The sequence below is a fragment of the Carassius auratus genome, chromosome 7 (assembly GCF_003368295.1).
Source record: "Carassius auratus strain Wakin chromosome 7, ASM336829v1, whole genome shotgun sequence".
NCBI lineage: Eukaryota > Metazoa > Chordata > Actinopteri > Cypriniformes > Cyprinidae > Carassius > Carassius auratus.
This window is the reverse complement of record NC_039249.1, coordinates 27,403,626-27,424,719: the sequence shown is the minus strand read 5'-3', so window position 1 is coordinate 27,424,719 and position 21,094 is coordinate 27,403,626. Positions and strand designations below refer to the sequence as shown.

The 21,094-nt window shown below is 36.8% G+C and overlaps 2 protein-coding genes across 4 annotated transcripts in view; both read left to right on the top strand.

The window, feature by feature from the left end:
- Nucleotides 1–12,936, top strand: part of LOC113106387 (probable E3 ubiquitin-protein ligase HECTD4) — an 85,728-nt gene extending 72,792 nt beyond the window's left edge. For 2 of the 3 annotated variants that reach the window (XM_026268260.1, XM_026268261.1), the window contains exons 69-76: nucleotides 364–483; nucleotides 2,189–2,344; nucleotides 3,484–3,587; nucleotides 3,703–3,924; nucleotides 7,553–7,719; nucleotides 10,592–10,787; nucleotides 11,759–11,981; nucleotides 12,222–12,358. In XM_026268260.1, coding sequence (XP_026124045.1) covers nucleotides 364–483; nucleotides 2,189–2,344; nucleotides 3,484–3,587; nucleotides 3,703–3,924; nucleotides 7,553–7,719; nucleotides 10,592–10,787; nucleotides 11,759–11,981; nucleotides 12,222–12,358 — 1,325 coding nt within the window. Of the gene's footprint in view, nucleotides 1–363; nucleotides 484–2,188; nucleotides 2,345–3,483; nucleotides 3,588–3,702; nucleotides 3,925–7,552; nucleotides 7,720–10,591; nucleotides 10,788–11,758; nucleotides 11,982–12,221 lie in introns of all 3 variants that reach the window. The other variant, XM_026268259.1, reaches the window with a different exon arrangement.
- A 2,749-nt stretch (nucleotides 12,937–15,685) lies between these two features.
- mrpl21 (mitochondrial ribosomal protein L21) lies at nucleotides 15,686–19,961 on the top strand. Its single transcript, XM_026268258.1, has 7 exons — nucleotides 15,686–15,835; nucleotides 16,579–16,636; nucleotides 16,888–16,970; nucleotides 18,386–18,549; nucleotides 19,215–19,267; nucleotides 19,536–19,639; nucleotides 19,730–19,961. The coding sequence occupies exons 1-7, from the start codon at nucleotides 15,766–15,768 to the stop codon at nucleotides 19,792–19,794; spliced, it is 597 nt and encodes a 198-aa protein (XP_026124043.1). The 5' UTR covers nucleotides 15,686–15,765; the 3' UTR covers nucleotides 19,795–19,961.
- Nucleotides 19,962–21,094: the final 1,133 nt, after the last annotated feature.

Sequence of the window (21,094 nt, the reverse complement as noted above, 5' to 3'; positions counted from 1 at the left end):
AGTGTCTTTAAGTACAAGTAATTGTTCCTTTTATTTTGTTAATGTTGCATTATCTGCAAGTACAGTCTTTAAACATATACTTTTAAGATTTGAAGCACACTACTGGTGCACATTAACTACAATTAAGAGCCGTTATTGTTCACAACGTCTATGGGTTGTGTGAGAAAACACATGAAAAATTAAATGTTAAAAATTAAAATAGACTCTTCTTAAGGAGATGGGATGTGTAAGGTTAAGAAAATAAATAAATAAAACATAAACACACTTAACTAACACCAGCCAAAAGAAACCAGTAACACAGGCATCTTACGAACCACACTGTCTAATAACCAGAAATCCTGTTTCTCTCGATCTCTTCTGCAGGCCTGATTTTTTACGACACCAAGGTGACTTTTATGAACCGGGTGTTGAACGCAAGCGTCCAGCGCACAGCGGATCACGCCGCGCCGGAGATCACGCTCGACCCGCTGGAGATGGTGGGAGGTAAATCAGAGACACACAGAGCTGGGGAAGTGACTCTTAACAGTAATGCACTGCAGTATCGTGTTACTCCCTTAGAAAGTGACCAGCGTTGGGAAGGATACTTTGGTTACAGATTAGAAGTCACCCTGTTTAAAGTGTAACAAGTAGTGTAACTATTTCAGTTACTTTATTCAAGTAATGTAACTGATTACATTTTGTTTCTTTTTTCAAATGGATAAAGTTCTGAAACTGTTCATCACATCTAAACCATGCAGGGTTAACTTTACAGGGACATTCTGACGTTAAATGTAGATTTAAAATCATTACAAAGAATAATAATTTAATAGCTAGGATACTGTTTTTGAAGTCAAGTCTTTGAATAGTTCATCTTGCAACAGCAAAATAAAGCATATACATATACTAAGGGTGCTCCGATCACGATCGGCCGATCATTATGCGCATCTCGTCAGTAAAGCCGGTTCTCTAATCAGCGGTTAATTCCATCAGGTGCGTGATTTCACATAGAGCAGCTGTTACTACACAGAGCCGTTGTTAACTGAGAAGATGCGCAAATCCACTTCATTTTCGGCCGGAGCTCTCCTAACATATATCCATTATCGAATAAACACGTGTCATATCCTGAATTCACACATACATATGGATGTGTGTGAATAAATATTATAATAGTTATCATTTTCAAAAGAAACTGTAATTTATTTAAAAAAAAAATTCAGTTACTGTAGCTGATAACAGTTACATTTATTTTGTAATTAAAGAAATCATTACATTACTTAGTTACGTTTTATGGAAAGGAATGCGTTCTGTTACCTTTTGAGTTATTTTCAAATCTGGGGTGGCTTGTTTATTTATTTATTTTTTTATATTTTTGGTAATTCTATTGGTTAATAAAATGGGATTAAATACATAAAGGATATTTTTGTTATTAACCACTTAATTTTTGCAGATTTGCATCATATTCAGATTTGTTCTTTATTCAAAGTGATATTTGAAAAAGTCACTTCGATATTTACTTGTAAATAAAAACTTAACAATTCACGATCGAAAAAAAAAAAAAACATTCGATTCACGATTATATTTTCTCATGATTATTTTTAACAAAATGAAATTAAAAATGTGTCCTTTCACTTGGCTATTACTGCATGTTTCTTTGTGAAATTTAAACATTTCAATTTTAAAACAAACCTTAAATCAAATAAGTTACACACACAAAAAAAAAAAAAAAAAAAAATATATATATATATATATATATATATATATCTTCATATAAATATATCTTCATATAAACAAAACAAGGCTTTGTCTTTGCTCTTTCCATTTTAAATGAGAGGCAACCACCGCATTTTAATCACGATCCAGACAAAGATGCAGCGTACATGCAACATGAGCAGTTTTTAATCTAAATCAGAGTGTGTCATTTCCAAATCTGAAGCAAAAACAGAATGGTTTGACTTCACTATTTTTGTGAAACTATAAATAAACACATGTGAAGGAGAGAGCAGCATCTCTGAACGAGACGCAGAGTCACTCTCTGACAGCAGGTGGCGCTCATGATCAACAGCAGTACAGTGTTTACCTCCGTACACACAGCAGAGCTTCTCTTATTAACACTACTTTAATATGCATCGTTCAGAGGCTAGATGGAAAAGAAAATAGCATGTAAACCCAGAAACCATGGTTTGTGTTCACTGCGATCTGTGTCCCGCAGGTGAGATGCGTGCAGCAGAGGACACGTACTTCTGCCAGGCGGCACGTCAGCTGTCCTGCGTCCCCTCGTCTCAGCTGTGTGTGCGGATCGCCAGCGGAGGAGACCCCACCTACGCGTTTAACATCCGCTTCACCGGGGAGGAGGTCCACGGCACCAGTCAGTGAACACCAGACATCACAGAGCTTCCTTCTGTGGGACTCACAGCTTTCCAATTCTACTCTTAATTAAATCGCATTAGATCACATTTTGAGCCTTTCTATTTCTATACATGGTTTCAGTTTTCATTTTAGTTTGTTTTAGTCATTTTGTTATGTGGTTTATTTATTTTAGCTTTAGTTAACTTAAAATTATTTGATTTCAGTTTGATGGCAGGGCAGCATTCATAGCTTTTGTTGTTCTGATATTTTATTTCAGCTTCATTTCCATTAACAAAAAATATATATATTTTTAATATAGTTACAGTACAAATAACAAATACAATAACAATAATGCTGGTTGTGGACAAAATGTAAAAAAAAGAAGAAAAAAAAAAGAAGATAAATTAGCATGTTTTAGTAATTTTGGTTTAAATTGACAAAAAAAGTGTTATTTTTGTTTGTTTTTTTAGCTTTTTTTTTAAAGTATTTAATATATATTATATTCTACATTTACTAAAATATACTGTAATATACAAAAAAATCTAGTATGTATTTGGATTTATTTTATTTTTTATTTTTAGTCATTTTAGTACTTAAACATATTTTATTTCTGTTATTCAGTACATCAATTTCTAATTTTCATTGAAGTCATTCAATATTTTCATATTTTCACTTTCATTTGTCAGTTAGTTTTATTATTTAATTATAACAATACTATTTGACAGGTAACTAATAGCAGCAGCACTAACTTAACTGTTTTCAACCTTTTTATTTTATGTAGTATAAACTTTCCTTTTCAAGTTTGATGCGGTCACAGATCGTTAAAAATTAAGGAATCAATTTTATTTCATGATTTTATTTTCTCGCAAAAAAGGCTATCATTAAATTATAAAATAATGAATTGTATAGTTATATTTTCTATTTGTTTGTTCATAGTGTACGAAGCAATAAAGCAACTATATTTCCACCCTGCTCAGTATTATTTGGGTAGCATTTTTTCATATTGGCCAGTTTTAATCTGAAATTCGGTTTTAAGTTTTATTAAGTTTATCTGCTTTTGACATTTGTATTATTTCTTTTATACTTTGAATGGTTTTAGTTAATAATAACAATAATCTGAGTCCGGTTTACATGCTTCTTGCTTGTCATGTTTCTCAGGCGGCTCATTCAGGCATTTCTTGTGGCAAGTGTGTAAGGAGCTGCAGAGTTCGGCGCTCTCTCTTCTCCTCCCGTGTCCCAGCGCTGCTGCTAATCGCAATAAGGTGCACCTGCATGTTTGATCTGCTGGATTTCCTCCTTCCTTCAAGAGCTACAGGATGATTGCACATGCTCTCAGCTTGACTCGTGTGTGTGTGTGTGTGTGTGTGTGTGTTGCAGGGGAAGTTCATTCTGACTCCGTGCCCCATCACTTACGCAGAAGAGCAGCTGCTGAACTTCTTCGGCCAGCTGCTGGGGATTGCCATCCGGGCGGATGTGCCTCTGCCTCTGGATCTGCTCGGATCCTTCTGGAAGGGTTTGGTCGGGGAAGCACTCGACCCAGAGTCTGACTTTAGAGAAGCCGACCTGCTCACATACAACTACATCAAGAAGTTTGAGAATGTAAACATTCATTAATATTATAGAATAAATGGCCTCTGTTATCCTAAAGCTAAATGTGATTATTTTCTGTCTTTGGAGGGACACGTCACATTGCTCTTCTCATCCCAGGATCTTCAATTCTGCAGATCCCTTTAATACTTTTGTGAAAAGAAATGCACTTAATTGTATTGAATGTGCTCTTGTTGAGTACTTTAAATTGTATATACATAAACTGTACTGGAGATCGGGGTTCTTTTAGATCGGGGTTCTTTTAGAGCGGAGTTCTTTTAGATCGGGGTTCTTGTTCTTTTAGATCGGGGTTCTTTTAGAGCAGGGTTTTTGTTCTTTTAGATCGGGGTTCTTGTTCTTTTAGAGCAGGGTTCTTGTTCTTTTAGAGCAGGGTTCTTGTTCTTTTAGAGCAGAGTTCTTTTAGATCGGAGTTCTTTTAGAGCGGGTTCTTGTTCTTTTAGAGCAGGGTTCTTGTTCTTTTAGAGCAGAGTTCTTTTAGATCGGAGTTCTTTTAGAGCGGGTTCTTGTTCTTTTAGAGCAGGGTTCTTGTTCTTTTAGAGCAGAGTTCTTTTAGATCGGAGTTCTTTTAGAGCGGGTTCTTGTTCTTTTAGAGCAGGGTTCTTGTTCTTTTAGAGCAGAGTTCTTTTAGATCGGAGTTCTTTTAGAGCGGGTTCTTGTTCTTTTAGAGCAGGGTTCTTGTTCTTTTAGAGCAGAGTTCTTTTAGATCGGAGTTCTTTTAGAGCGGGTTCTTGTTCTTTTAGAGCAGGGTTCTTGTTCTTTTAGAGCAGAGTTCTTTTAGATCGGAGTTCTTTTAGAGCGGGTTCTTGTTCTTTTAGAGCAGGGTTCTTGTTCTTTTAGAGCAGAGTTCTTTTAGATCGGAGTTCTTTTAGAGCGGGTTCTTGTTCTTTTAGAGCAGGGTTCTTGTTCTTTTAGATCGGGGTTCTTGTTCTTTTAGATCGGGGTTCTTTTAGAGCAGGGTTTTTGTTCTTTTAGATCGGGGTTCTTGTTCTTTTAGAGCAGGGTTCTTGTTCTTTTAGAGCAGGGTTCTTGTTCTTTTAGAGCAGAGTTCTTTTAGATCGGAGTTCTTTTAGAGCGGGTTCTTGTTCTTTTAGAGCAGGGTTCTTGTTCTTTTAGAGCAGAGTTCTTTTAGATCGGAGTTCTTTTAGAGCGGGTTCTTGTTCTTTTAGAGCAGGGTTCTTGTTCTTTTAGAGCAGAGTTCTTTTAGATCGGAGTTCTTTTAGAGCGGGTTCTTGTTCTTTTAGAGCAGGGTTCTTGTTCTTTTAGATCGGGGTTCTTGTTCTTTTAGATCGGGGTTCTTGTTCTTTTAGATCGGGGTTCTTTTAGAGCAGGGTTTTTGTTCTTTTAGATCGGGGTTCTTGTTCTTTTAGAGCAGGGTTCTTGTTCTTTTAGAGCAGGGTTCTTGTTCTTTTAGAGCAGAGTTCTTTTAGATCGGAGTTCTTTTAGAGCGGGTTCTTGTTCTTTTAGAGCAGGGTTCTTGTTCTTTTAGAGCAGAGTTCTTTTAGATCGGAGTTCTTTTAGAGCGGGTTCTTGTTCTTTTAGAGCAGGGTTCTTGTTCTTTTAGAGCAGAGTTCTTTTAGATCGGAGTTCTTTTAGAGCGGGTTCTTGTTCTTTTAGAGCAGGGTTCTTGTTCTTTTAGATCGGGGTTCTTGTTCTTTTAGAGCGGGGTTCTTTTAGATCGGGTTCTTGTTCTTTTAGAGCGGGGTTCTTTTAGAGCAGGGTTCTTTTAAGCCCCTTTCACACTGCACGTCGGACCCGCAATATTCCCGTAACATTGCCTGGTCGCCTTCTGTGTGAAAGCAACCACTTCCCGGAATTGATTACCGAATTGAACCCGGGTCGGGGACCTAGTAACATTGCGGTAATCGATCCGGAACGAGCGCTGTGTGAACAAAAGCCAGATCTAATTCCGTATCGAAGTGATGACACGCGTTATCGCGCGACTCTTTTAGCGGCTATTTTGAAGGAAGATCAACATTCGCGACGAAAACATATGTGCAAACAGTAATGAAGCAGAGATCAGTTAGTTCCTCACTTTCCGCGCTGACGCCGAGATCGTTTGCTTGCTTCAGTGAAAGTATAACGTGCCTAGCGTTGTCAACTTGTACATTACACGCCACGCGCTGATGTCACGTGTCCTTACAGGATCTTCAAGGGTTGTGTGTGAAAGCACGCACATATACCGGGTCATCACTGGCAGTGTGAAAGTGCAAAATCTAGCGACCAGGGAACAATTACAGGAACACTTTACCCCTGCATTTGCCGGAATGGCAGTGTGAAAGGGGCTTTAGATCGGGGTTCTAGTTCTTTTAGAGCGTGGTTCTTTTAGATTGGGGTTCTTTTAGAGTGGGGTTCTTGTTCTTTTAGAGCGGAGTTCTTTTAGAGCGAAGTTCTTTTAGTAAACTGAAACTAAAATAATAAATATAATAAAAAAACATTTTAGTTACTTGAAATTAAATAAATGGTAATTGAAATAAGCCAACATTTCAAATTTTCACTTTATGTACTTAAAATAACTAAAATTTTAATTATTACAATTAATATAAATACATTTTAATTAATAAAAATTAATTAAAAAAAACTATTTAGACAAATAAAAATACTAAAAATTCAAATACCAAAGATGAAAAACACCCAACAAACTTACTAAAATTATAGCAAAAATTATAACAAAAAATAAAAGGAAAATGGAAAATATAAATACTGATCCAAATAGCAGTATTGTTTTTATTAGTTCAATGATAATAAAATAGCTCTGCCGCAGATAATATATTAATGAAATAAAAGGCCACTTAAGTGACTTACAGAGAGACACTTTCATGACTGTTTCTGAACACTTAAGTACACTTTTAAAGAGTTACCTTTGTAATAGTCAAGTTTAATTTACATTTTATATCATTATTTTAATAATCTTTTAAAGCAAAATAAAATGCTTTCAAGAAGTACACTTAATTGAACTTCGACTAACATAGTAAATCAAGTACTTGATTAAAATCTGTTATAAAATAATAAGCTACTGGTAAAATTATAAAGTTAAAATACTCTAAATGTACTTAATCGCAGCTTCATGATAAATGTGTAATTACTAATTCATTTAAATGTATGATATTCAAGTTTTAACAGAAATGCATTAAAGTATATTTTAGTTTGGAAACACTTTATTTTAAAGTGTCCTTGTAACTTGTTCTTACTATTATAATAATAATAAATTATGTATAATTACATACAAGTAACCCTAATTATATAGAAAATACATGTAGTTAATATTACTAATCAGTACTTAAATGTGTAATTACACTGTAACAAGGACATCTTAAAATAAAATGTAACCTTTAGTTTACCATAAATTGTTTATTTTTTAATTAGTGAACCATAAATTATGAAATTGTGTATAAAAATGTACTTCCTTAAGAAGCTCATAAAACACTCACAAATTCAACTAATTGCATTTTAACGTAAGTTTAACTATTATACATTTGCAATGCAATGTGATTAAGTGTCAGAAAGCATTGATTGGGTTCATGCTGCTTTCTAAAAGGATGCTGGTGTACTTCTCTTTCACAAGTGTATTCACTTCCTGCTTTGGTCCTGAACCTGTTGTCTTGTTCTCGTATGTTCACAGCTGGCCGATGAGGCGGAGCTGGAGGCGTTGTGTGCTGAAGTCTCGTCCCAGAACCACATGGGTGAGAGCCCGGACACACCGAGCCGTCCCTGCTGCACATTCACCTACATCACCGTAACTGGAGAGGAAGTGGAGCTGTGCCACGGAGGAAGTGACATCGCCGTCAGGTAGGAAACATCGACTTGAAAAAGATGGCTGTAAAAGAACATACTTTTTCAAATCTCATTGCATATCAGAAAGGCATTTATCATCAATAAAAATATAGTAAATAATCAAAAAGTTGAAAATAAAATATTGGGTAGGTCTAGGGACAGCTTCATTGTCCCAATAAAGTGGCATCCATTTAATAATTTGAATTAAAATTAACATTTACACTCAGCATGTTATTATTGTATCTGTAACAAATCATCACTAGACGGGGAATCCATTTTGCAGGCTTTATTGAATAACTCGTGGTCGTACAGGCAGGGATCAGTACCAGCAAACACAATAGTAGAGATAACCAGAATCATCGTCAAACACAGGCAAAAGATCGGGGTAGCAGGCAATATTCAGAGTCCAATAAACAATCCAAGGTCAAGAGGCGGGCAGCAATGGTTCAAGAGACGGTAGACAAACAGAACTGGTAAACAGGAAATCAAACACGAGAAATAACGCTTGGAAATGTCAGCCGGAGCAAAACAAGACTTCGCGTTAGACTGAAGGAGTTGTGCAGCTTATATACCCGTGCCAATGAGCTGCACCTGTGTGATGATCAGAGTCCGAGGCACGGGGATGATGGGTAGTGTAGTGTGAATCAGTATAAGTGAGTGTGAGAGTCAATATTCAGGAGATGGAGCCCTCTGCTGGCCAGTAGCGGGAATCACGGGGTTCGTCTCCGTGACAGTATCCTGTTTTACAATTATCTCTTTCTTTTATGATAAAAATCATTAGGGGGGGGTGAAATGCTATTTCATGCATACTGAGTTTTTTACACTGTTAAAGAGTTGGATTCCCATGCTAAACATGGACAAAGTTTCAAAAATTAAGTTGTACGTTTGAAGGAGTATTTCTGTTCCAAAAATACTCCTTCCGGTTTGTCACAAGTTTCGGAAAGTTTTTTTCGAGTATGGGTCTGTGTGACGTTAGATGGAGCGGAATTTCCTTATATGGGTCCTGAGGCACTTCTCCCGGAAGAGCGCGCTCCCGTATAGCAGAGCACTGAGAGCACAACAGACTTCACTGATCAGAGCGAGAGCGTCGCCAAAAGTCACAAAAGGAGTGTGTTTTTGGTTGCCAGGGCAAGACAACCCTGCACAGATTACCAAAAGAAAAACAGCATTAAGGGACCAGTGGATGGAGTTTATTTTTACAGAGCATCAACGGAGTTGTGCAAGTGTTTGTGTTTGTTCCCTGCATTTCGAAGATGCTTGTTTTACAAACAAGGCCCAGTTTGACGCTGGATTTGCACATCGTTTATTTCTTAAGGATAATGCAGTCCCAACGAAAAAGGGTCACGATCGTGTGTTGGAACCGCAGGCGGTGAGTAAAACTGCTTCAAATATCTCTATGTTGTTAACTTAGCTATCGGCGCGTGAGCACATCAAGTAAACAACATGCGATGTTGTCATCAAACTGCACTTTCCACATGTACAGCTTAAAAAAAAAATTTAAAAAAAAAAACGACAGTGGAACATAATAATTTTCCAAAACCGCTAAGCAAATATACAGTTTCAGTACATACCACATAGAGCCGCTGTTGTTGCTGCTGCTCTTGTTAAATTTCAGCCTCTGGATCATAAATATACGCTGAATCTGACTGTTAGCAATGGTTTGTTTTTGGTTGGTTTTGTCCTCAAGCTTCCAAACGCTCTCAACGCAAAAGCCAACTGGCGCTCGTGATTCTTTAGCTCCGCCCACACGTCACGCCTCCAGCCGCTCGTGTTTTTCCGGAAAAAATCGGTACAGACTATCTTTCTCTTATGAATATAATAAAACTAAAGGCTTTTTGGAGTTATGAAGGATGCAGTACTACTCTATAGGTACTCAAGATTAACAGGATATTGAGTGAAAACGAGCATTTCACCCCTCCCCCTTTAAGTAAAGATCGCATTTGTAAATCTCCTACTCCTAATTCTGATTAGTAATATGTATTGCTAAGAACTTCATTTGAGCAAGTTTAAAGATGATTTTCTCTGTATTTTTTTATTTAGTTGTATCTTAAACAAATATTATCCTATCATAACAAACCAAACATCAAGGTTATTTACTCAGCTTACAGATGATGTTTATATCTCAATTTTGAAGAATTGACCCTTAGGACTGGTTTTGTGCTCCGAGGTCACATATTTGCCAATATTTAAAATTATTAGTATAAATAGCTGAAAATCCTGATATTTTTACATGGTGTAAATAGCACATTGCCATATGCAATTTGCTCCTAGTGCAAATAACCACTGCCATATTTTAAAGATTGTAACCAAACTTCTGACGGTAGCCATCGACTTCCATAGTATAAAACATGAACACTTATCCCTTTCATGCAGCTTACGTTTTACGGACCCACTTTATATTAAATGGCTTAACTACTATGTACTTACATTTTAATTAATAATGTAGTACAATGTACTTATTGTGTACATACATGTTTTTACATTGTACTTATATTTTAAAAAAAACTACATGTAATTACATCTGTATTTAATTTCTGTAATTACATTGATAATTACACTGTTGACCCATACTTTACACCTCAACCCACCCTTAAACTTACCCATACCTCCAACCCTCTCCCTAACCTTACCCCATCCCACCTCAATAGCAGCAAGAGTGTTTTACAATACAATATGAACACAATAAGTACATTGTACTTATTTTTTTATGTAAGTACATAGTAGTTAAGGCGACCTAATATAAAGTGGGACCTGTTTTACTTTATATTAGACTCAAAAATGCATGTACTGTGCTTATTGCAATATGGTGAAATGCTGAGTGCTTCTTGAATGTTATTAGATTGTTAGTTGATCTCTAATGCATGTAGTTGTGTGTGTGTTTGTTCAGCTGGGAGAATAAGGAGGTGTATGTGCGAGTGGTGCGAGATCTGCGTCTGCGGGAGCTGCAGAATGTGGAGTGTATGTCGGCGGTCCGCGCCGGGCTGGGCTCCATCATACCCCTGCAGCTCCTGACCTTACTGAGCCCCGCTGAGCTGGAGCTGCGCACCTGCGGCCTGCCGCACGTCAACCTGGAGTTCCTCAAGGTCTGACAGTCAACCGCTCAACTCACTTTCCTGTAACTTCACTTCCAGCATTGAGACGTTAACGCTTGCCTTCATCTTTGTTGACTTACCTGTGGTCCCTAGTGAAACAAAAGTGCATATAAAGGGCTGCTTTCCACAGTTTTTTTTCTGTTAATTTACTCTCCCTGAGGCCATTTGAGACATAGGAGACTTTTATCTGCAGTTGAACAGTACGGCAGGTTTTTAGCTGAAAACGTGATCCTTGGGGATTGTTCAAAAAATAAAAGTCAGCAGTTAATATCCCTGTGAGAGCCAAAAAAACAGATACAGGCAACACAAAATAAATACCTGTGGTATTATTAACAATGTGGTCTTATGAAGTGAAATGACTGGTCTGTGCAAGAAACTGAGTAATAATGAACAAACAATTTAGAGCGTACATTTGCAAACCATTTTTTATGGTTATTTTTAGTGAATTACAGTCAACATTTGAAATGCATCAAGAAAGTTGTCCTAAGACAAAAAGGGATTTGTTTAACTTTGATGTGAGGTTTTGATTCACTTTAAATGTTGACTGAAAAACAAAGAAGCATCTGAAACAGTTTGTGTGTACAACAGCACACATCTACAAGTTGCTCAATCAAAACTCACTTTCAGATGACTGACAGTCACTCAGACTGGAAATGACTTTTTTTATGAATTTCCCCAAAGACCAATTCACCTAGAAAAAGAAGAAAAGTCAGCTAAACTTTGAATGGACAGAGGGGGAGTAAATTAACAGCAAATGGGTGGACTCTCCCTTTGAGCCCTAACTAAGTGGGTCCAAAGAACTGTAAAGTTCTAGAGCTAATTGCACTTAATGTTTATTGAAACTGTAATGCATTTAAATTCCATTTAATTTACATTATGCCACTTTTTACACATTTGCTTACCAAATTGACAACAGAGCTTGTTCCCTAACCGAACCTGTCCTCCTGATCCCGTCGACCCAGGCTCACACCATGTATCAGGTGGGACTGATGGAGACGGACCAGCACATTGAGTTCTTCTGGGCCGCGCTCGAGATGTTCACGCAGGAGGAGCTCAGCAAGTTCATCAAGTTCGCCTGCAACCAGGAGCGAATCCCCTTCACCTGCCCCTGTAAAGACGGCGGCCCCGACACGGCTCACGTGCCCCCCTACCCCATGAAGATCGCCCCGCCTGATGGGGCAGTGGGTGAGGGTCACACATTCATCGTTGACTTGATCAGAGTCAGAAATTAACAAATAAACTTACATTTGAACTGTGCCATCAGTGCAGTTACCGTGCAGTGCAAGAGATTTATTTAGTGTTGGACACCGCAATAGAAAAACTGTTCTAAAACATCTTTTCTTAAAAACACTATTGGTGTAGAGTATTTAAATAAAGTTGAATTGTTCTGAAGCTATTGACTCTTGGTGTTTCCATCTGTTCCAGGTTCAGCAGATCTGCGTTACGTTCGCGTGGAGACCTGCATGTTCATGGTCAAGCTGCCGCAGTACTCTTCCCTCGATGTGATGCTGGAGAAGCTGCGCTACGCTATCCACTATCGTGAAGATCCTCTCAGCGGTTAAACCTGACTCCTCAGATCCTGACGAACACACGACCATAAGTGACTACTACAGTTCTCACTTCTGTTTCAAGATCAGTCATGAAGGAGCTTGGTCAGCCTAGAGACTAACGTTTGCTTGTGTTTGACGGAGGGCGATGAGTTTAACAGCAGCTTGTGATGGTGAAGAGAAAGCCAGTTTTATAAAATGACCTACATGTGCTGTTCATTGACGAATGTGAAGGAAATGGCACTGTAACTGTTTTTCTCCCTTTTAAACATTTAATCTCTCTCTCTCTCTCTCTCATTTAATCAGTCTTTCATTCCCAGTGTGCCACTGCCGCTGCCTTCTCTCCATTAGTGACAGTGATTGTTGACGCACATCTCCAGAGATGCTGAATTTAGCTTTGCAAAGGACTTAAACGTTCGGCTGAAAGTTATAGCTGCATCTTTCAGTATACATTTGGGGTGAATCTCACGGAACCTGTCCAAGAACATGTAAAAAAAAAAAAAAAAATGGTACCATGTTTTTTTTTATTTTACTTTTTTTTTTTTATTAGCATATTCTCATTAACGTAATGCTCCTCAGGTTTTTTATTTTTATTTTTTAGCATTTTTCATTTTTTTTGGGGGGGGGGGGGGGGGGCTTTTTTCCTCGATTCTCATTACCCTAATGCACCTCAGTTTTTTTTTCTTTTCCATTTTTCCCCCTCAATTCTCATTACCCTATTCACCTCAGTTTTGGGTTATTTTTTGGGGGGGCTTTTTTCCTCAATTCTCATTACCCTAATGCACCTCAGTTTTTTTTTCTTTTCCATTTTTCCCCCTCAATTCTCATTACCCTATTCACCTCAGTTTTGGGTTATTTTTTGGGGGGGCTTTTTTCCTCAATTCTCATTACCCTAATGCACCTCAGTTTTTTTTCTTTGCCATTTATTCTCAATTCTAATTACCCTATTCACCTCAGGATTTTTTTTTTTTGGGTTAGGCATTCTTTTTTTTGGCATTTCTCCTCAATTCTCATTACCCTAATGCACCTCAGGGTTTTTTTTTTTTTTTACATTTCCTCAATTCTCATTACCCTAATACACCTCAGGGTTTTTTTTTTCTATATTCTTATTACCCTAATACACCTGATATTAATTGTTTGCGTTTCTTGCAAATTGTCATTACCCTAAATGCACACAGATTTTTTTCTTTGTTTGGCATTTTTCTTAAATTCTCATATACTATTCATTAGAATAATGCACCTAATTTATTTTTGTATTATTATTTTTATATAATTTTTTCCCTTTATTCTCATATAACTGTATATACACAATATGCTGTTGTTTTGTTCTAAATTGACCAGGCAATACACCTGTAATTAATGATCATCAAGAATGTAATGCCAGAAAATCTCAATGGTCTTATATTATACTTCATTTTCCTTGCGCTAGAGTGTGTTCTTGACAGGTTTTGCGAGGTTTACCCATTTAGAGACTTGAAAGGGCTTACTCTCAGTGATTCAAACTCTTCAAAGAACTGTTGAAGCTACAGTCTCTGTCTGGGAACTACAAGTGTGCATGTGATCGAGCATATCTAAGAATTTGAACTATAAACGGCAAGACTGCTTTACAACACAAATATCTGCCTATATTATTAAAGATTAATCTGCTGTTCAGGTCTGTAACTGTACAGAAGCAAGCTATAGCAATATAAAGAGCGCTGAACTGTATCCATTTCTTTTCTGAGTGGTCTCCAATGTGGATAACGTTTGCTGCAGACTGAATACCAGATCCTCCCTGCCATGCTCTTCAGTTTGGAGCGGTGCTACGTTTATGGTCTTGTTTGCCAAAGTAACATTCATCCTTGAATGCTTTTAGGTTGCAGGTTTCATTTCTTAATGGCACTGCTGCAGTCCATTTTATTGCTTATGATGGTTGATTTTGGACCCAAAACTCTAGTGCATGAAAATATCCATTGGAGAACCCAACATTTACAAATTGCTTTTTTTTAAATTTCATTATTTAACCCCCTCCCTCCCAAAGAGAAAATGTTCTAATTTAATTTTGTTTACATTTTTAAATTCAACTTTTTGGGGTCTTTAAAGATAACACTTTTTTTGGAATTTAAATATAAACCGGATCTTCTTTATAGGATTTCCTGATCTTTCGGATGTAATTCCTGGTCAAATATTTAATGTACAGCCATCATTACAAACACACTTGATGCCCCCATAGATGTACTTTATTGAAAAGATCAGCATTTCAGCACTATTATAGGGTTTTGTGGGTGTGTGTGTTATTCTTTTACTTTATTTTTTTATATATATGATTAACTGCTGCTATCAAAGATAGTCATTCATTTTTCACTTCATTTTTTTTTTCTTGCTGTCTCTTTGGAGAAGAGTAGAAGTCTATGAAAAGACATCCGCACAAAAAGCTGAATGCAGTGAAATATGTGTTGTACATTTCCTTGATATTTATTACAATTATTTATGACTGCATTAACTTTTATCCAGTCTTACCTCTGCGCATCTGGAACAAACACTGATGTGTGAATGAATCAACCGAAGTGTTGAAGTTCAGGAGTTTCTGTGCCACAGAAATAAAGTATTGATGGATTACAGAACCGTGTTTTCAATCTCTCCTTTGTCAAACTGTGAGAAATGCATAGTATCCCTGTTTATTACTTTGAATCAGCCTGTTTTAAATAGATGTTGCTTGTACTTTATTTTTATCCAAGAATATCATCTCCTTGTTCATAACAGCTCATTATGCTGTTTGATATTAACTTGCATTTCTTCTCTCTTTTTTATGCGTTATCATAATTATAAATGGCCTGGTTTGTAACAAAATTAGTTTTATTGTTTACTGCTTTTTGTTATTTTAATTATTTACTTAAAAGACAGGAAACCTTGCACATTTACATAAAATAACTAAACTGCGCATTGCAAAATATTTATGTATTTCTTTTTTTTCTTTCTTTTTTTTAAGGCAACAAATTCAGTTACAAACATTATTAGCACGTTTCAGCAACTGAAAATACATTATTAGTCTTGACACTGCCATTAAAAAGAAAGTGGGAAAAAAAACAACCACAGCAAAAAGATAAAGTAGAATAAACGGGAAAAATGAAAAGGATGTGAGGGTCTCATTCAATCAACAAAAACAAGTTCAAGCATATGATTGAAAGCATTTCTCAGCGTTTTTGTTTATCATGTAATGAAGATACTTAAATGTATGCATTACGCAGACGCTTTTCTCCAAACCGATTTACAGTGCATTCAGGCTAACATTTTTTCCTAACGAAACGTTAGTTTGTCAACTGCCATTCAAACACAAGAAGAACGTCCAGCTAGGAACCTTTGCGCTGCTATGGTGTTCTCATCGGAAAGTATTTTCCCGCGCTCTCCTCTCATCGTGCTTCCGGCGCTCGCTCACCGTGGAGATGACTTTGAATCTGAGGAACGTTCTTCTCCGCGCCGCAGCAGCGCGTTTATCAGCGAACACCGACAAACGTCTGTATGACCTTATATCTAATGATAAACTGTCCGCTTGAGTCTGTCTGTCTGTCCGGTGTGTGTGTGTGTGTGTATGTGTGTGTGTGTGTGTGTGTGTGTGTGTGCGCGCGCTGTGTGCGATCTTCGGTGTCAGTTTCAACGCTTTCGAGGTAAAACAGTATATAAACGTTTCGTTAAATGTTGAAATGTGCGTCTTTCGGAGGTTAAGTTCAATAAACTGTTGTAATTTTATAGTAGTAATATACGTTAGACAGATGTCAAACAATAGTAATAACTATAATAATCTCAAATCCCACTATAATTTACTATCTAAACTTATGACCCTGGGCCACAAAACCAGTCTTAAGGGTCTTTATTATTATCATTATTTAGATGTATAACGTTACATGATCTGAATACCGTAAATAATCTTCCCATTGCTGTATGGTTTGTTATGATAAGACAATATTTGGCTGAGATACAACTATTTAGAAATCTTGAATCTGAGGGTGCAAAAAAATTAAATATTGAGAAAATCATCTTTAAAAAATGGAGTCTTTAGCAATGCATATTACTAATCAAAAATCAAGTTTTTATATATTTTTGTCATGAAAGAGAAACAGATAATCTTGACCCTGCAGTGTATTGTTGTGTATTGCTGCGCACACACACACACACACACACACACACACACACACACACACACTGTTCTGCTTCAGACTGGTTCTGTGCTCAGGTGTGTCTCTGTCTGGATGCTGCAGGTGCTGTGGTTCCTGCATCGAGGCGCTTCCAGAGCTCCAGCGTCATCTCTCCTGACAGGTGAACGTCTTCCTCTAGTGTGTTTCCGTCTCTTCTCAGATCCCTAAATGTATGACATAATACAGGCCTCCTGAGACACACCTGAGATTATGGATCTTCTTTCTGCTAGATTGAATTCTTTGTGATGGGGCCAAGAACATTTGTTTAATTCAGTGTTTGAAACTAATGATTCAGATGTGTGTTAAAGCGTAGCTCATGTTTCAGAGTGAGGTGTAACAGTGTTCCTCTGTGTGTTTCTGACGCTGTCACAGTTATGTGCCTCAGACGTCCCTCTCCAGACCGCCGTGGCCCCAGCTACCTGCGTTTGATCCTGAAGAAGAGGACAGACATCGAGGCAAGTGACCGGCTCTGATGAGCTTGAATGACTGCTTTGCTCTTAAATGATATGTACTTGACTCCTGGTTGCTATCTTTCTCAAGAAAAGCAGAGATGCTTTTGACAAACAGTTAATATAGTGAAATTGGCTCAAAGATGAATAACTGCAAATCAATTAACGGTGACATTTTTAGAAAAAGCATGCCTTAAATCGCATTACAACAGTTATAACCCTTGTGGATTGTTCAAATTCACTTCCCTTTCGAGTTGTTCGGGATGAAAACATCCACTCAATTAAACTGCTGTAAAAATTTATCAGATTCATATTTTTTTTCCAGTTTTTGCATAAATCTGTTAATCAACCTCAGTCCTGATCAAAACCAAATGTTTTTTAAAAAAATCCAATATTTTAACTCTTTAATTGCCAAGTTCATAAATGATGCCAGATTAAATCTAATGCTGCACAAAAACTGACAATGCATCAAGGCCAATCTTGTTACTAATCTTTGACATGCCCAAGACTGTGATAAAAGGTTAAAAAATATCCAGTCCACAATCACTTTTTATATTGAAAATATGTAATTTTGTGTGTTTTTTTCCCAAATAAGTGACATCATTTATGATCTTGGTAATTAAAAAGTTAAAATCTTGGATTTTTTTTTTACAAATTTGGTAGTTTTGATCAGGACTGAAGTTGATTAATAGATTTATGCAAAAAAAAATTGAAAAAAATATTTATCTGGTACATTTTTACAGCAGTTTAATTTAGTGGATGTTTTCATCCACGAACAACTCGAAAGGGTAGTGAATTTGCCCACAGTGTAGCGTTGAGTTTTTGAAAAATTTTCAATCAAATTTTCCCAAAATATGGGTCAAAATAAGATTTGTCACCAAAAATCATTCCATTAGCTCAAACACAGAGAAAGTTGTGGCCAAAATAATACTCAACTTTACCCCCTAGTGGACGAAAACGTCCCCAACAACCCACAAGGGTTAAATATTGTTTCAGACCCTTGTAAACTATAAAGCTTTTGCAAAACTATCTTTATATATATATATATGTGTGTGTGTGTGTGTGTGTTTATACAGTTGACAGATTAATCGCATCCAAAGTAAAAGTTGTTGTTTACATAATAGATGTCTGTGTGTGTACTGTGTACTGTGTATATTTATTATGTATGTATACATACAAATGCATACACATAAGAAAATTTTACATTTATATATTAAAATATATTTATATATGATATACATTATATATGAATATTATATGTAAATATTTTCAATTTTTTTTCAAATTTTAAATTTTTTAATTGTTTTTATCAGGTGAGGGTGTTTTGTTTTATTCGGTCCGTCTGTGAATACTCTGAGAGCAGACTGAGAGAGTTCTTCTGATTGTGAGTCTGACGTTCTTGTGTTTTCTGATTCTCTCAGCGGTCGTGCAGAAGGTGAACGGTCTGATAGAGGAGGGAGCGTTCGGACGCTTGTTTGCTGTGGTTCATTTCGCCAGCCGTCAGTGGAAAGTGACCAATGAAGACCTGATCCTCATCGAAAACCACATTGATGCGGCGTGTGGCGACAGGATAAGAATGGAGAAGGTCTTCTCATCCACTCCTTCAGATCCTCACACAGATTACTGTACAGCTCCTGGTTCAGGGAGGGGATTTCTGTATTGTAGAAGTTTTGGGGTCATCATCGTTATCCAAATGGCCAGCTGGGTCCTTAAACAAATTTAAGATCACACCATGATTTAAAGGCACAGCAATGATTCCTTCATTCAATTTGAGTATTCAGTAAAAAAATAAAAAAATTAACTTGATTGCATTTTGCCCGTGTAGAGTATATTCTGTAAAACACATTTGTGACCCTGGAGCACAAACCAGTCATAGGGGTCAGTTTTTTATTTATTTATATATAGCTGAATAAATGACCTTTCCAGTAATGTATAGTTTGTTAGGAGGACAGTATTTGTTTGAGATACAACTGTTTGAAAATCTGGAATCTGTGGGTGCACAAAAAAAAAAATATATATAAACATTGAGAAAATCACTTTTATTAAAGTTGTCTAATTGAAGTTCTTAGCTATGCATATTACTAATCAAAAATAAGCTTTGATATATTTACAAAATATCTTCATGGAGCATGATCTCCATATCCTCATAATGCTATTAATTATTCACAAACGCTACGATTGAACTAAATAAATATATGCAGGTTTAATATAGGTTTTAATGTAAGTGTTGATGCTAATGCTTCTCTGCAGGTGCTGTTAGTTGGAGGAAGTGATTTCACTCTCGTTGGAAAACCGCTTCTCAGGTAAGATGCAAATGTAATTTCTAGTTTCTCAAGTTTGAAACTTATATGAGGTTTATACAGTCATAATTGGATAAAAATCAATACACCATGATTAAAACAAATATATATTTTTGGTTGTTCATAAAGAGTGACTTTTACTCATTGATAGGTTTAGTTGAATACCTGACACTTCATCTCGGTCAGTTATTCCGTTGTTTGTTGACTGCATCTTCAGATTGTTTTAGCAGATCTGATGTTATTTTATTGCTTCGATCACATGTTCTTTCAGCCGTGATTTAGTACAAGTTCACGCTACGGTCATTGAGAAGACCGAATCCTGGCCAATGGTTCACATGAGGTTCTGGAAGAGACACCGATTCCAGAAAAAGAGAAGTATGAGGCACAATGAATCTAGAATAGATGTTTATCTTTCATTGTTTGAGTTTCTCACCGGTGCATTCATTCACTTCTTGTCCTCCACAGTCATTATTCAGCCGCAGACCATATTACGGATCAACACCATTGACGTTTCACCAAAGCTGTTTTGAGCAGTGGACAGCGCGGTGCATTTGTCAGGAGATATATGCCATAATCAAGTTTCATGTTTGAGACCATGTAAATAAATAAAGTTTTCAGATATGTCTTTATCATTTTTGGCTTGAGTTGCTGCGTATTATTGTATTGTATGTGACAATAAATGTGTTTGTCTCATAAAGATACTCATACAAATCCTTGAGTTTGTCTAGCTTTAACGACACTGCGTGATTTGATGATTGTTAGTAATGATGAAATGCAGTTTTGTGAAGCAGTGAATAGATAATTCAATAGACTAGATGCCATTTGAATGAGTATAAATAGAGTCTGTGAGGAGCAGATGTGAATTCTGCTTATTTGATCAGATAATGTCTAACTGGAGAACACGGATGAGGTTTTGACATGTTAACTGTGAATGTATCTGGATGTTGTCGATTTATTAAAAAGCCAAGTGTACATGGACTGAAAAAACCTGGCATTTTGAGCGCATCTTCTGCAGTAACTAATTGAAACGCCTCTGATTGGTCGTCACGTGCATATGCTCAACTTTGATTGGCTGAGAGGCTTGGCAAACAGCAGGTAAAAAAAAAAAAAGAAAAGTAAATTGATTTTTTTTTTCCATTTAATTATGCAAACCGGTTTAAATATTAAAGGATCTGGGCCCGGTTCCCCAAAACGTTCTTATCGCTAAGTAGTTCTTAACCTCTCTCTTAACCTTATGGCACGATTCCCGACACGTTCGTACGCTAAGTATATTTTCTGTAAGTCACACTTTCGTAAGGTTGGTCTGGGCCCGGTTCCCCGATAACGCTCACTCTTAGCGCGCAAAGAAGACCTCGAAAGATATATCTTACCAAAGTTGTTTATGTTCCTAACTTCCTAAGTGTGTTCCACGAAGTGTCCCTTGGGAAGCTTCTTAGCACGCTGCCTCTCACGTCCGACGTAACAAGAGCGCTGTCCAAAGTCAGGGTGCTGAATTAGTTGCCATCGATTTCTCATGGATCGATTTTCCACTTCACGTGAAGGTGCATTACAGCGTTAAGAAAGACAAAACGTTCTATGCAAATGAAACATTCCTCAAATTATTACAGTAACATTTATTTTAACATATTTTAAGTTATCAGTAAAATATAGACTATAAATTAAATTTTCAAATTGTCAGTAATATGTTCACACGATATGTTGTGACGGTTAGACGAACCGGGTATCCCTCGCTAATCATCCACCCTCCTTATCCCGTTGTGCCGCTCTTGACATGGGTTTAACGACTTATAAAAATTATATAATACACTTTTATATTAATGGTAAGGTACT

Coding starts and splice junctions, on each gene's coding strand:
- mrpl21 (XM_026268258.1), top strand. CDS start 15,766: ATGACTTTGAATCTGAGGAACGTTCTTCTCCGCGCCGCAGCAGCGCGT. Junction 16,971..18,385: donor AGAAGAGGACAGACATCGAG/GCAAGTGACCGG, acceptor TGATTCTCTCAG/CGGTCGTGCAGAAGGTGAAC. Junction 18,550..19,214: donor ACAGGATAAGAATGGAGAAG/GTCTTCTCATCC, acceptor GCTTCTCTGCAG/GTGCTGTTAGTTGGAGGAAG.